The 14,848-nt window shown below is 38.2% G+C and overlaps 2 protein-coding genes across 5 annotated transcripts in view; both read left to right on the top strand.

Moving 5' to 3' along the window:
* Positions 1-11,508, top strand: part of LOC136102633 (serpin A3-4-like) — a 73,514-nt gene extending 62,006 nt beyond the window's left edge. For all 4 annotated transcript variants that reach the window (XM_071809597.1, XM_071809596.1, XM_071809598.1 and 1 more), the window contains 4 exons: positions 1,643-2,285; positions 5,512-5,782; positions 8,635-8,785; positions 9,967-11,508. In XM_071809597.1, the coding sequence (XP_071665698.1) occupies positions 1,643-2,285; positions 5,512-5,782; positions 8,635-8,785; positions 9,967-10,155 (1,254 nt within the window). In that variant the 3' untranslated portion in view covers positions 10,156-11,508. The remainder of the gene's footprint in view (positions 1-1,642; positions 2,286-5,511; positions 5,783-8,634; positions 8,786-9,966) is intronic.
* Positions 1-14,848, top strand: part of LOC136102750 (alpha-1-antiproteinase 2-like) — a 144,648-nt gene that overhangs the window by 31,163 nt on the left and 98,637 nt on the right. The window lies entirely within an intron of this gene.

Genomic DNA, 14,848 nt, shown 5'->3' with positions numbered 1-14,848 from the left:
AAGGATTGTTTTCTAAAGCCTCTAGAGAGTTTGGAAAAAAAAGAAACAGTGGATGAAGGTAAAGGCTAGAAGAATTAGAGTAAGTGATATTGGAAGAAGTCACAAACAAATCAGAGCCCAAATTTACTTGTGTTCTGGATAGGAAAGTGAACTGTCTGAAAGGGGTTTGTCATGGGGCTCAGGCCCTTCCTAGCGATAGCAGTATTGCTATAACTGCGATATTCAAGGGTGTGAATTAAGGAATGTTTATAGCGTATGTTATTAAAACAGAGTTCAGTATTCTGAGTTCATTGAATTTTGGAGAACCAAGACACTGGCAAGTGGAGAACACAAATGCAGGGTCATGGTGGCAGCTGAAAAGGATTCAATGATTTCATGAGGTACAAAATTCTGAATGCCAGTTTTCATTGCAAGTCAGAAACCTAAGATATTTTCCTGCTTTGAAAATCCTTATATCTTCCTCTAGAGAGTACTTTATTTTATAAAATATTCTGTAGGTAAAGTGATCATATATCATAGGAAGATGCTCTGGATTACTAGATGTTCCACATCTTTACTTTGATTTTCTGTTAACGAAAGTTGTTGAAGCAAGTGTGGTACAGTTAAAAGTATAACCACAGATGCAGAATGGATGATTTCCATGCTTCTCTGGAAAAGGCTTTCGTGTTCTATTGGTATCTTTTAGTATCTCTGTTTTTCCAGAATTCACTCACTCTTCTTCGTATTTTATCATTACAGCCTTCTCTGCCAAAATCACTCTTTGCTGTCTTTCCAATGATGAACACAATGATTGTTCCAGAGTTTCCTCCTTTCTTTTTTTTTTTTTTTTTTTTTTTTTTTTTTACTTTTTAGGTGATTTGGTTCATTTTTGGGCTGGGCATGCCTCTACATGCAGCAGCAACAGTTGTTTCCATTTGCTGTTTTGTGTACATATTCATTTTCCCTTTCTTAATAAGCAATACTGTATTTCCAGGATCTTGATAACTTCCCAGTTGCTTGAAAGCATGTTGCCTTTTTTTGTTAGCTATGTGGATTGTTTTTTTTTTTTTGAACAGCGCTCAGTTGTTGAAACTTTATGGAATTACAGTGGATGTTCATCACTTGGTCATTAACAAGTGCATTTACTTTTTCTCTAGTGTCTGTCTATACGTTTACACATAGCTCATTCAAAAATGTATAATATTTTCATTCTCACAATGAAGGAATATTGTACCTTTCTTCTGCTTTGATTTTTTATCTTGCCAAACTTAACCAACTAGCCTTGGCTGACTCCCTTACTTTCTGCTCTATAGACTTGTACTTTTGACTTACAGCTTTTTTATCACTTAAAGCCACATTAAAAACAGAACACTGGAAACAAAGTAGTTTCAAAGGAATTGTAGCCTAACCTTAATGAGGGCGTCTTTGGTATTACTTCATCCCCGTTTGACTTTAATTTTGATTCTGTCATAACTTCTTCAGTAGGTTGAGTAATTTTCCAGAATCTGACTCTGTGAAATAGAAAGCTGGTATCCTTGAATTCTAATGGCTTGGAATCACTGGTAGCAAGCCAGCTCTGTGCGGTAAAGTGACTGACTTATTACTAAGCACAAGGTGAAAAGATTTGTAAGCCAAATGTAATTTTTCTTTTCTTCTTTTACAGAGTTATAGAAACATGAAGACGTTGGTTTTTGTGTGTCTTTTAATTGTTGGGATTCATTCCAACAGTTATCCCTGTGAGCCTGATCACCAAGTTGTAAGAAACCAAAATCAAAGAGGCCAAGAAAACCAAAACGTGCCACTAAAGACTATAGAGAAGAGTGTTTGTCAGTTTGCATGTTGCTTCTTCAAAGAGATTTCTACTGGTGAAAACAGTGGGAATGTTTTCTTCTCTCCTTTGAGCATCTCTACCGCCTTTGCAATGCTGACTCTGGGTGCCAGATCAGAGACTCTGACACAGATTCTTAAGGTCCTTAGTTTTAACCCACAGATTTCTGAAAATGAAATACATGAAGGTTATGGTCAACTCATGCAAATGATAAATAGAAATAATGAGGGGTCACAGATGAATATGGGAAATGTCCTGTATGTGCTTGACAGACTGAAGCCACAACGTAGATTTTTAAATAACCTGAGAAACTTCTACGGAGGAGAAGTTTATCCTATGAACTTCAAGAGGGCCGATCAAGCTCAGATAAAGATCAACAAACACGTAGCAGAGAGAACCAATGGGAAAATCAAGGACCTCATAAATAACCTTGATCCACTTACTGAACTTCTCCTTATTAGCTATATTTATTTTAATGGTAAGATATACATATCATATTTTCCTACTTCATACATTATTTCCTCAGGTCAGTCTTGGACTTCATCACCTTTTTTTTTTCCAATATATTTTTCTAGATAAACTCATGTGTGGTTTTACATCTGGTCCTCACACTTAACCATAAACAAATATATTGGAAATTATGTTTGGCTTGATCCTGAAAACAATTCCTAGCAAAATTTATGGCAATTTTTCCTGTATCTTTTAATACATGTATTTCTTTCCTGCTGAAGATTGAGTGAAATATACTTTGAGGAAGGCATCTCTATTCAGTGAAGCATCTAGTCTTATGCAAACTAGTGACATCTGAGCACTTTCTTAAATGCTTTGTTAACTAGGCATTAATTTGAAATCCAATTCAGCTTTTTGTTTGTTTGTTTGTTTGTTTAGCAAGTTCAGCGTTAAATTCAAAGAACACTGTCAAAGTAAAACTTAGCATCTTATCTAAAAGAAAATATGTTTACTCAGTTGTTCTGCTGTTACTGAGTATGTTCATGTATCCAAAGCTAAACATGTAACAGTAGCTTTAGTTTCACACTCGTTTTCCTTTTTTTTTTTTTTACCATATTATGTCTTTTCTGATAGTATAGCTGTAGTCCTGATGAGGCATAGGTTTCAACCTTTTTTTTTTAATTTGCAAACTCTCATATTTTCCAGTGAAGAGACCAAGTCACCAGTATCAAATAATGAGAAGAGGAGTGAGGCTGTAAGGCTTGATCAGTGGTCTAATAACAGATATTGTGTCTTCTTTCAAACCTTCTCCCTCTTACTCATTTTATCATATTCTGAAACAAAGCAATTCTACGCAGAAAAAAAAAAATATTATGTAATTTATCTGATAAAAATATTATTAAGCTTTGTAGTTGAAATTGAGGTGACATATTAGAAATGCTATTCTTTCAAAAGAAAATATATTCTTCAAAAACTGTAAACCAGGATGTTTCCATTCTCCTCTCCAATATGAAGCTTTCTCCAAAAGTTATTCAAAACCATATTTTTGTTTTGTTTTGTTTTGCTTTTCATCTGTGTCTCTGCTTGTGCTAATGTCTGAAGGTCTGACCACAGCTAGATGGAACTGTTTGGAATACGGATGACTGATTTTTCTTAATACTCTCAAACACCTACTTCTTTGTCTCAAATGTTGCTTTTAGGATAGGCTTTTATTTAGCATCAAGCACATCTTTCAAAACAGCTGAAAAATACATTGATTTTTCTATTACTGGAAGGTGTTTGAAGGAGCAATAAACTTAGTAGCACAATGGGGACAAAAGCTTGAGAAACCTTGTATTAAAGATAACTGTTTTACTGATAACTTCTGTATGTTCTAAAAATAAGGGTGTATTTTTGTTTAATTAGATATTAATTTTTATTACTGAAATTTCTTGACATTGAGAGTAAATTAATGCTAATGGATCTGTAGGCTGGGATTAATCTGGAGAGGATCTCTAAAGCTCAGGTGCCTCTATGACTAGTCAATACTTCTAGGCTCTTGTCCACTCTCTGTGCATTACAACCTTCCTTGCACAGTACTGGTGACTCTCCTCCCCCTTTTTTGGTGGTATAGCGTAGTGTAGAAGTCCTTCCCTAAGGACGAAAGTCTGGCAATATTTTCCTGGCTCTCAGCCAGCAGACATGCTATTCTGCTACAGTACATCAGTCCCTTATCATGCTGTAGGTAAGCTGGTCACCACAAAATATCATACTTCAGGGTTCATTTTTACACTTGAATACTGTGAAGTGTTTGAGAAAGGTGCCATCCCTGGAAGGTAGTCTCCTAAGAGAGAGGAGAGCATAGGAATAACAGTTCTCTGAAAAGGCAGAAAAGGTTATTGAATATCACCTCTGTCTAATCTGTATGTTGAATTCTAACATCCTACTCAGTTTTTAATCAAGCAAAGCTCTTTCGGAAATCAGTGGGTTTTTTTCCCTGAGTTGAGCACTAGATAAAGGCTTCAGGACTTGCGTCATTCATATTTCTGTGATTCATTCTACCTGGTGGGATTTGGTTTGTTTTTGTTTGTTTTATTGTTGTTGGTTTTTGTTTTGTTGTTTGTTCATTTGGGTATTGTGTGTGTGTGGTTTTTTTTGTTGTGGTGGTGGTGGTTTTTTGTTGTTGTGTTTTCGTTTTGTTTTGTTTTGTTTTGTTTTTTTAAATTCCTCCTAAGCATATCAAGGCAGAAGTCCTGCCTGTTGTATATCTGATGATAGAAGTCACTGTTAATGAAGAAACATAAAAGTAGCAACTTTTCTCATCTTCAGAGTATTAGGAGTTGTGAATTTGTATTTTCAGAACTCAAGATATGCACTAACTCTTTTTTCACTAAACTAAATAAGTGCTATTTATAACTATTTCACAGATGATGGAAATAGCAGTGACAGTTAGTTTATTTGTCCAAAGCTGCCTAGTAGTCATTGTTCAAATAGAAATCAGAGGTCAAGAAGGGTTGCATCTTGTTTCAGATTTCTTGATGGCACTTCTTTTACTTAGCGTTGTGGCTCTACTTTTGTTCACTAATTTTAATTTAAAACATAGTTTTGTTCTAGAAGGCAAAATTTACTACAGAGAAACACCTCTTTCTTAAAAAAAATAAATCCACAAACAAAAACCAAAACAACAAACAAACAAACCCCAAACCAAACAAAACAAACCCCAAACCAAACAAAACAAACCCAACTTTTCTTTAGTCTCCTTAGCCTCTGAAATGGATGAGGTGGATGTCTGGAATCTAACTTAGAAAATCCTCTCTGCTGAGGATAAGAATTTTTCAGAGTTTCAATGCAATATTTCACTGTGACTAAGTGAGAAGCCTTTGGAAATATAATATGGTGTGCATGACAGTACGAAAGGTTTCTGTTGTTGTTGTTTTGGTTTGGTTTTTAACCCAGCAGTCTGGTAGAATTAAGTTCTTCGTGACTTTATTAGCCATCAATTAAAGTGGCACATAAAAGCCTCTCTCTGCAAGTAACCTCAATCCCTTCATTTTTCTGAATCTGAGGGAATTTATTGCATCACACTCTACCTACTGTGCATTACTATTGAATTATTCTGAGTATTTGGTAAGATAAGTACTCATTGCAAACTGCTTTATCTTTGAAGCTGATCCAACTGTACCAGTTTCTGTCATCCATGAATGTGTCCTATGGTGATATGTCCTATGGTTTCATGCCCTCAAAATTTCCTTTAACTCTGTCTCTTATATTTCAAGCTCAATGGGAGAAACCTTTTGATCCAAAAAACACTAAAAAGAGCAAATTCTTTGTGGATGGGAACAAGGTTGTTGAAGTCCCAATGATGTTTGGATTGGGCATGTTCAAGCATGGCTATGATGAAGAGCTGTCTTCCACTGTGGTGCAAATGGATTACAAAGGAGGTGCTTCAGCATTTTTTGTTCTGCCTGATCAAGGAAAAATGAGGAAACTGGAGCAAAGATTGTCTTGTGAACGTATGTCAAGATGGAGGACATTAGTCTCAAAAAGGTAAAATTCTGCAGTTTTGGTTCAAATGGTAGACAAGGAGACACACGTTTTAATCTGCTGGGTTATGACACAGAATCAGGATACTATTTTTAGTTCCATTTTAATATACAGTAGAACTGACTAAAGCTGAAATCTGGCTCTCTGGTGTCCCTGTGCTTTCACATTCAGTATCGCACAACGTGAAGACCTTCACAGCTTTAGCACTTTTGCTGTTTCCACATTTTGTTTCCAATCTTCATCTCTTGATAAGCCTCAGTTTTCTGCCTGAAGACCTCTTCTCACTTTTTTGGGGGGAGGTCTTCTGCCTTCTCCTGTTTACAAGTAAATTCCTACCACTTTCCTTCAGCTTCATTTCTACCCTTTAGAGTTGCTAGTAATTGCACATTTAATGCTGAAATAACAACTTCTATTTGGTAACTGTGAGGATAAAGTTCAATTATGAGTGTACACAGCAGCTGACACATTGCAGAGCCACTATATTCAGACTCTCTGAAGACTTAGGAAGTCAAAATTGGAATAAGCTACACTCGCTTCAGGATAACTTTGATACTGGAAGGCAGAAAGTTTATATGCTTTCTAAAAACAACTTTAGACTCCTTCAGTCTAGTTTCATGTGTAGCAGTAGCCTTTGATGAGAGAAAATATGTGTACAAGCACAGGCACAACATATTTACAGAATCAAACTCTTGTGTCCATTCATGAATCTGATGTGTTGTGTTACAGACCTTCACAGATACACATTTAAAAAATGTGTTTTAGATTATCAGTTCTGGAGAACCTGACATTCTGATACAGAATACCAAAACCAGTGTCATTCTCTTAACTCTGATTCACTGTTAAGTCTCATAAAAAGAATCTAAAATTTGTTTTCATTTAAAAAAAAGACAAAAAATATGTAATTCTCTGTGCACCTTGACGGTTTTGAAACTTCTGGGAGCAACTATATGGTTTATGACTAAAATCACTATAGGACAAATAAGGTGGTGAATTAAGATACTGATGAATCATTTTTATCAAAGAAACAAAATTACCTTTAAAATCAGAAAGGAAGACACTAAATACAATTGAGAGGATTTATATTTTCTCTCTCCATCCCCTCCCCTCTCCCCAAAATGGAATAACTTACCTAAAAGCCATGAGTGGCAGATGTAAATCTTATAATATAAAAAGGTATCAGTGTCAAAGATGAGCTTGTTTCATGCAGGTCCTCATTTTTTATCATGACAGTTGTCTCCTGCAAACTGACACAAACATCTGCTTTTCCCTCTAGTTTTCAAAGCAACTGATTGGCATTGCTATTATTTGGAATCTCTGAGAGGTCTTAATAATTGGGTTTGATGTAGGATATGGAATGACTTAGGGACTATGGGCAAGATATGTTTGTCCCCATTTCTCTGTCTACAAACTGACTTTGACACAGATGCAGAAGGAATACTTTTCATTACTGTTGGCTGCCAAACACAGGACAGTGCCAAAATATTGCCATTACAGACAGCTGAGATCTATTTAATGGAAGAACTGTGGAGAAAATATCACTTTCTCTTTTGGAAAGTATACCCCCGTGCTTCCTGCCTGGTCACATTGTTGATGTGTGCCTATGGCTTTCCCTTTCCTGCATGTTGAAAGCAAGTGGGGGCTTGTGAATGAGCATCTTTATGTAATAGCGAGACAGATGATTCAATGATAGTTGCATCCTCATTTGAGACAGCAACCAGCACAGTCAGAAATTAGGCAGAAGTAAGAGATCAGCAACCCATTATCAATCCACAGGCACTCTCATTTTTTGGGTACCAGCCAGACTTAGCAGTAGCTGCTGTGTTACACTGGGAGAGTGGGCCTTTTCCTTCCAACTGTCCACTGAATGAAGTGCTCTTTGGTCAGCTTCATTAAGTGTTCCACATCTCCCTGACCTGGAACCCTGAACAGTTGTCCTGGTCTCTCAGCAGAAACTAGTACCTACTGTCAGCATTATCACTAACCTCTGTCTCATTATGCTGTTTCTAGCTGTAGATATTGGTTTTAAAGTTTGAAAAGGAATTGTTAGATCCTTACTGAAAAAGCAAGAAAGAAATGAGTCGGAAATATGAAGCATTGATTCATTTATGGAAAGCAGGAAGCTAGTCACTTAAAAATAAAATTGAATATATCAGACATTGGACTTGACATAGAAAAAAATTTTATCCATTGATCAAGTATATTCCATCAGTGTGCTTGTGTTTTTTACTTTATCATCCATGCAATCACTACCACATTACCACATACTGTCCTGCTCCTTTGGTATATATTTTTGTTTTTTTCTGTCTTGATTTATATGATAAACACACAAGGTCAACTTTTGTGTGTTTGTTTGTTTTGTTTTGTTTCAAAAGTACCTAGTGAATTTGGGCATCTTGGATTTTTTTGTGTCCAGCCTGAGACATCTGAAAGAATCACTTTTTCACAAGGTGGATCCTCTGTATCCTCAGTTACCGGACATGATGAAGGTGCTTCCAGCAGAATGCACAGAGTATCGCTAGTTTCTGAAACTGTCAGATGAAGATCCTTAGGAAGGTGCAGCTGCACAGTTAATGCTGAATGGTCACTGGGTCAATCTCACTGCTCATGGGTCGGCTCACTGCAGACTGTGAGCCAGCAACCTACAGCCCTAGCCCCTCAATCAGTCTTCCAACATTGTTATAAACCTTTTCTTCTCCCCAAATTAATGTCACTACACATCTCCTGTGTAGGCTAGAGAGAGCCTGTAAGCAAAATATCTTTGGAGAGAAAGCAAAATGAGTTGGCTTCTTGGGATTCTGTGTTGTACTGCGATAACTGGTCAAAAGATTCACCATATTCTTGCACTTCTTTTATAGTGGCTCCGTAAATTTGTATCTTCCAAAATTCAGTCTTTATGGGACATATGACCTAAAAAATATTTTATATAAAATGGGCATCAAGGATCTATTCACTGATAAGGCTGACCTGTCTGGGATCACTGGGCAGCCCCAGCACAGAGTTTCCCAGGTAAGTCATATTGCCTTTTGGTTTATGGGCCCATGGTTACTGATACTTAGGTCTCTTTCTTTACAATTATTCATGATGCAAAACTCGTGTAAAGAGGCTTTGCTTCACATGAAAAAGCAGCTGTTGGCATGCAGAGTATTTCACCCACGTTACTTGAGCTGTCAGTGCAATTGAGTTGGAACGGATTACAAGTCGGTCATTTTTTAATCTAGGAGTCTTTTTGATCTGCATGGGGCAACCTTGCAAAGCAGAGATAAGCAAATCCTTGTCTATCCACACCTTGGTACCCCCCTGCAGCCTCTTGTTTCAGTTGTCACATGGCTGCTTCTTTTTGTGTCTATTTCCTTTAGCCTGCCTGTGGGCAAGTAGGGACCTGTAGGATGTATTACTGCCTGTGTTTTATGGAGGGGAGAAGAAAAACACTACTTGCTTTTAAACTATTTGGGAGAAAGGAAATGCAATTGTTAGAGACATTTGGCTTCAAGCCTATGAGCAATGACTCTCATTAGTGTCAGGTCCAGGCAAAAGTTACAGATAAGTCATACTTCAATAAACCTAGAGTTTAAAACTGATAATCAGTGCAAATTTCCCTGTCTAATGTAATGAAACAACTGCCCTGATGACTTCTGGTTCAAGTTAGTGAATTAGGGTCTGTGAATGTCTTGATTTTGCAAGGTAAAACTTACATGTTTCTCTGCTCTAGCCCTCCATTTCTGGTCCTTCTCCTTAGCTCTCATTTTTTTTCAAGATATTAAGAGACAAGGAAAACATAATTTCAGGTTGCTATTCATTGTGCTAATCTGCATGTTAATTCTTCAACTATATGAACTTCTAATAGACAGTTAAATATGATCTTGCTCTCTCAATCTTTCTTTAGTCTATCTTCATAGATCCGCATGAGTGGGTGCAGGGAATAAGAAAAGAAAAAAAGCAAATGTTTTCACTAGCAGGGACATGCCACTCTGCCAGGGATAAACGTTTCCTCTCTGGGGCCAGGAAAGTTCTGCTGTGTAGCTTGCTGACTTTTTTCCAACTTTGCTGCCTTTGTGCAGTGGACTCACACCTGTTCATCTGATGCTTGTTTCTTACCAATAACTTCATCAGGAACCTTTAGCTCATGTTCTTATTCAGATGATTAATTTTTTACACCTTTGACTTGTAACATTTCTGTTTCTTCACAGGCTATTCATAAGGCTGTGGTAAACGTGGATGAGACGGGTACTGAAGCAGCAGCTGCCACAGGCATGGAAATAGTGCCTATGTCTGTTCCGGTTACCATTAAATTCAACAGGCCGTTCCTACTGGTCATAACTATGGACAACAATATGCTCTTCATGGGAAAAGTTGTGAACCCTCTGAAAAAAGATTAAGTCAGTGTACATATTAAGTATGCAGTGATCGCCACTATTAAATCAAGTGTTTGACCTGATCAGTATGGCATGGCTACAGAGGGCTCTTCACCTCTTAGCTGATGTTATTCACCATTTTTTGTAGATGAGATTCTTCATCGATTTAAGTTGTCATAGTTGCATGTTTGTTTGGGTCTTGTTTGATTTTTTTTTGTTGTTTGTTTAAGAAGGTTGCATTCAGGCAGAACTGTTGTTAGATCTGGGACAAAGTAGGCCTGTGTAATACTGAGAGCATAGATACATCTCCTAGCAGGGAAGATGAGGAGCATATGTGTGGAGAGGGTTGTGTAAGCCTGCTTCTTCCCTCACGGTTGCCCTCTCAGCTTGTGTCTGACAAATGGGTACAAGTTACAGCACTTTACTACTTGTGCCCATTTTCCTACCAACATGAAGTTCATATCTAGCACAGATCTTAACATGCATAGTGCTTACTACCTTGCATAGTACCATTGTTGTCGAGTGAGTGTATTACATACTTGCCTTTCAGCTGTCAGCCCAGCTAGGCTGCTGCAAAGGGGTCACAAAGAAGGTGTGTTTTTCCCCTGCAGATATATACTGGCCTGCTCACTGTTTCTATGAGAGTTTACAGTCCAGACTCATTCCAGGGAAAATGTTAGAGGGTCTAAGAATTGAGCCTAAGAAAAGGAGAGGTAGATCAGATCTCTGCAGTCCAGTGCCCTGGAGCCAACCTTTATGAATAAGATACACAGCTCAGAGCAACCAGAAAACTGCTTCTGGCTTATGCCTGCCCCTGAACCAGTCTGTAGAAGCCCCCAAGAAGCAGGAAACACAAGCCATCTGCCCCTGGTGCCAGTGCCTGTTACCATTACCATCTGGTCCTGGGAGATAACCTGTAGTAGTAAGAACCATTCCAATATTGCTTGTAGGATCAAGCACCTTACTGGTAACATCTATATCCAATCAGTGACACCATGTCTCTTGACATAACCCCTTCTGTTCCCAGACTGTCCAGTAATACAACATTGGTACTCTATTTCTGATCTGCTTCATGGTTAGTATAGCCACAATATTATAAAGATCTGTTTTTACTATTAAGATATACAATACTAAAAGTCACATTCATAGTGGACATGCTTATTTATTTTTTCTTATTTACTTTCCTATCTATTTTTTCTTCTATTTTCCACAACATCTATCATTATTTTATTTCTTTCCTGATGTTCATGGTATATATCTGATCTCTGGTTGCAGGAGGGGTAAATTATTGACTAAAATGGGTTAATCTATTAATAGGTATTAAGCATTAACATCAGTCTCTGTACAGTCTTGAAATATGCAGACAAATGTACTACGATAGATGAACAACAATGAATAAAGATTACATTAAAAAGTTTCTAATTTTTGCTATTTTCTGTCTGTAATTCAGAGTTAAGTCTTAAGTATGGTTCAAGCAGGTTTTTTTTTACCAACGTCAAAAACCCATTATTAATATACTGCTTGTATACATTAGATCAGCATGGTAGTGCTAGAAAACCATCTGCCTTTTGCCTGAGCTGTAAATCCCTGTTCAGCAAATAGTATGTTATCTCTGTTAGGAGTATGTACTTTCATGTGCGTCTCTTATCTCTCTTCTAAAAAAATTCTCTCTTGACTCCCTCTAATAGCTGTTACCAGTCTTGGCATGTGTTTTGAGCTGTTGTTCCTAATCTTCCTTAAATAAAATATGGGTCATCTAGATTATACTTTTTAAAATAGATTATGTCAGGAAACAAAAAAAAAAAAAAGAAGAAAAAAGGGCACAGAATTGATCAGCTTTTTGTAGAAGAGCTCACTTCCAGATTAAAATCACAGTGAAGAGAAACTCATCTGGGTGGCATTCCAATTGGGTAATATGGAAGAATAAATTTAGTATTTCCTAAACTGAAAGTTAGATGTAATCAATTTGTTCTCATTTGTCTTCTTTTGTCTTTAACTACATCTCTGGATCCATAGCAAACCTCTACAGAAGGTACTTTTTTCACAGGTTTTTACATATCTTTGTAATTTATTTTGATCTAGAGGCACTGCAGATCTTGCTAGGTTGCAGTTTTCTGATATAAACAGGTCTCGAAGCCTGTAAATGCAAACTTAACAAAAAAACAAACAAACAAAAAAAAAACCACCAAAAAAAACCAAACCAAGGTATATTTACACAGTAAATTAGTAATTATGAGGAAAAACCTCAGAAAATGGAAGTCATGATCAAATCAGGGAATGCTCCTAGCCAAGAAGAACAATGCCACAATATTAAATGTTAAACTTTAATAAGAAAGGACAAGGACAACTCTGAGAAAAAAGACTTGCAGAAGGTATAACGTATAATAATAAATCCTTTTTCAAAGACATCAGAATCCTGCCAGAGAGCCTGAGGTGCCAGGAGATGTTGAAAGTGTAAAAAAAAGTGTTCAAGTGGGGTAGTGGCAAAACAGAAAATCTTGCCCCATTACACGTGCACTTCCTTTGGAAAGGCTGAGCCTGAGCAACTATTTCAAGTTGAACTAACAGAAGTTTTTAGAAAAAAATATTTAAGACAAAGTAACAACAAATTGCCAGGACTGTTTAGTATGTATGCAAGAGCTCTTAACTGTCCGAAGAAGAAAAATGCTAAGCTTTCCACTGTGATGCATCAGTTAGACTGGTCTCTGTATCTGAGTAATAAGAAGTGACAAGTGTGACATAAGTTTTTTAAAAAAAAGTTCAAGTGAGCATTCAGCGAATTACGGAACAGTTAGTCCAACCTTGGTATTTTGGAAACTGTAGAATTTGTAGTTGTTTTGAAAAATATGACAAAATATTGAAGAACTACCATGATTTTCATAGAATCATAGAGTCATTTAGACTGGAAAAGACCTTTAAGATCATCGACTCCAACTGTACACCTAATACTTCCAAGTCCACCTCTAAATAATGTCCTTAAGCACCACATCTACAAGCCTTTTAAACACTTCCAGGGATGGTGACTTAACCACTTCCCTGGGCAGCCCGTTCCAGTGCTTGACAACCATTTAAATGAGGAAATTTTTCCTAATATCCAATATAAACCTCCCCAGCACAACTTGAGGCCATTTCCTCTTATCCTATCAGTTGTTACTTGTGAAAAGTGACTGACACCCACCTTACTACAATCTCCTTTTGAGCAGTTGTAGATAGTGATAAGGTCTCCTCCCCTCAGCCTCCTTTTCTCCAAGTCAAACAACCCCAATTCCTTCATCCACTCTTCATAAGACTTGTGCTCCAGACCCTTCACCAGCTTCGTCACCCTTCTCTGCACTCTCTCCAGCACCTCAATGTAGTGAGGTGCCCAAAACTGAACACAGGATTCAAAGTGAGGCCTCATCAGTGCCGAGTACAGGGAGACAATCACTTCTCTAGTCCTGCTGGCCACAGTGTTCCTGATACAAGCTAGGATGCTGTTGGCCTTTTTGGCCACCAGGGCACACTGCTGACTCATGTTCAGCTGGCTATCAACCAACATCCCCAGGTCCTTTTCTGCCAGGCAGCTTTCCAGCTACTCTTCCCTAACCCTGTAGCGCTGCCCAGGGTTGTTGCAACCCAAGTGCAAGACCTGGCACTTGGCCTTGTTGAACCTCATACAACTGACCTTGGTTCATCAGTTCAGCTGGTACCAGATCCCTCTGTATGGCCTTCCTACCCTCCAGTAGATCAAGACTCCCACCTAACTTGGTGTCATCTGCAAACTTACTGAGAGTACATTCAATCCCTTCATCCAGATCATTGATAAAGAGATTAAACAGAACTGGCCCCAATATTGAGCCCTGGAGAACACTACTCATGACTGGCTGACAACTGGATCTGACTCTGTTCACCACAACTGTTTGGGTCCAGCCATCCAGCCAGTTCTTTACCAGCAAAGAGTATACCTGTTCAAGGCATGAGCTGCCTGTTTCTCCAGGAGAGAAACAGCTGTGGGAAGCAGAGTCAAAAGCTTTGCTGAAGTCTAGCTACACAACATCCACAGCCTTTCTTTCATCCACTAAGCAGGTCACCTTGTCATAGAAGGAAATCAGGTTAGTCAAGTAGGACTTGCCTTTCACAAACTCATGTTGACTGAGTCTGATCACCCCTTTGTCCCATATGTGCCATGTGATGGCACTCAGGATGATCTGCTTCATAACCTTCCTTGGCACTGAGGTCGGGTTGACAGTCCTTTAGTTCCCCAGATCCTCCTTCTGGACCTTCTTGTAGGTGGGCATCACATTTGGTAACCTTCAGTGAACTAGGACCTCCCCCATTAGCCAGGTCTACTGATAGATAGTTGAAAGTGGGTGGCTTGGTAAGCACCTCCACCAACTCTCTCAGAACTCTTGGGTGGATCCCATCTGGCCCCATAGACTTGTGGATGTCTAAGCAGTGTAGCAGGTCACTAACCACTTCCCCTTGGATTATTTGGGCTTCCTTTTGCTCCCCATCCCTGTCTTCTGGCTCAGGGGTGTGGGTACCCCAAGAACAACTGGTCTTACTGTTAAAGACTGAGGCAAATAAAGCTTTTCCTCATCCTTTGTCAGTATGTTTCCCCTCCCATCCAATAAAGGGTGGATATTCTCCTTAGCCCCCTTTTTGTTGTTAATGTGTTTACAGAAACATTTTAAAATTTTCTTTTAGGGAAGTAGCCGGAATCCTTTACCAAAGGATT

The sequence above is a fragment of the Patagioenas fasciata genome, chromosome 5 (genome assembly GCF_037038585.1).
Source record: "Patagioenas fasciata isolate bPatFas1 chromosome 5, bPatFas1.hap1, whole genome shotgun sequence".
In the NCBI taxonomy this organism is placed as follows: domain Eukaryota; kingdom Metazoa; phylum Chordata; class Aves; order Columbiformes; family Columbidae; genus Patagioenas; species Patagioenas fasciata.
The sequence above is the reverse complement of the archived record's forward strand: the minus strand, read 5'-3'. Positions and strand labels throughout refer to the sequence as shown.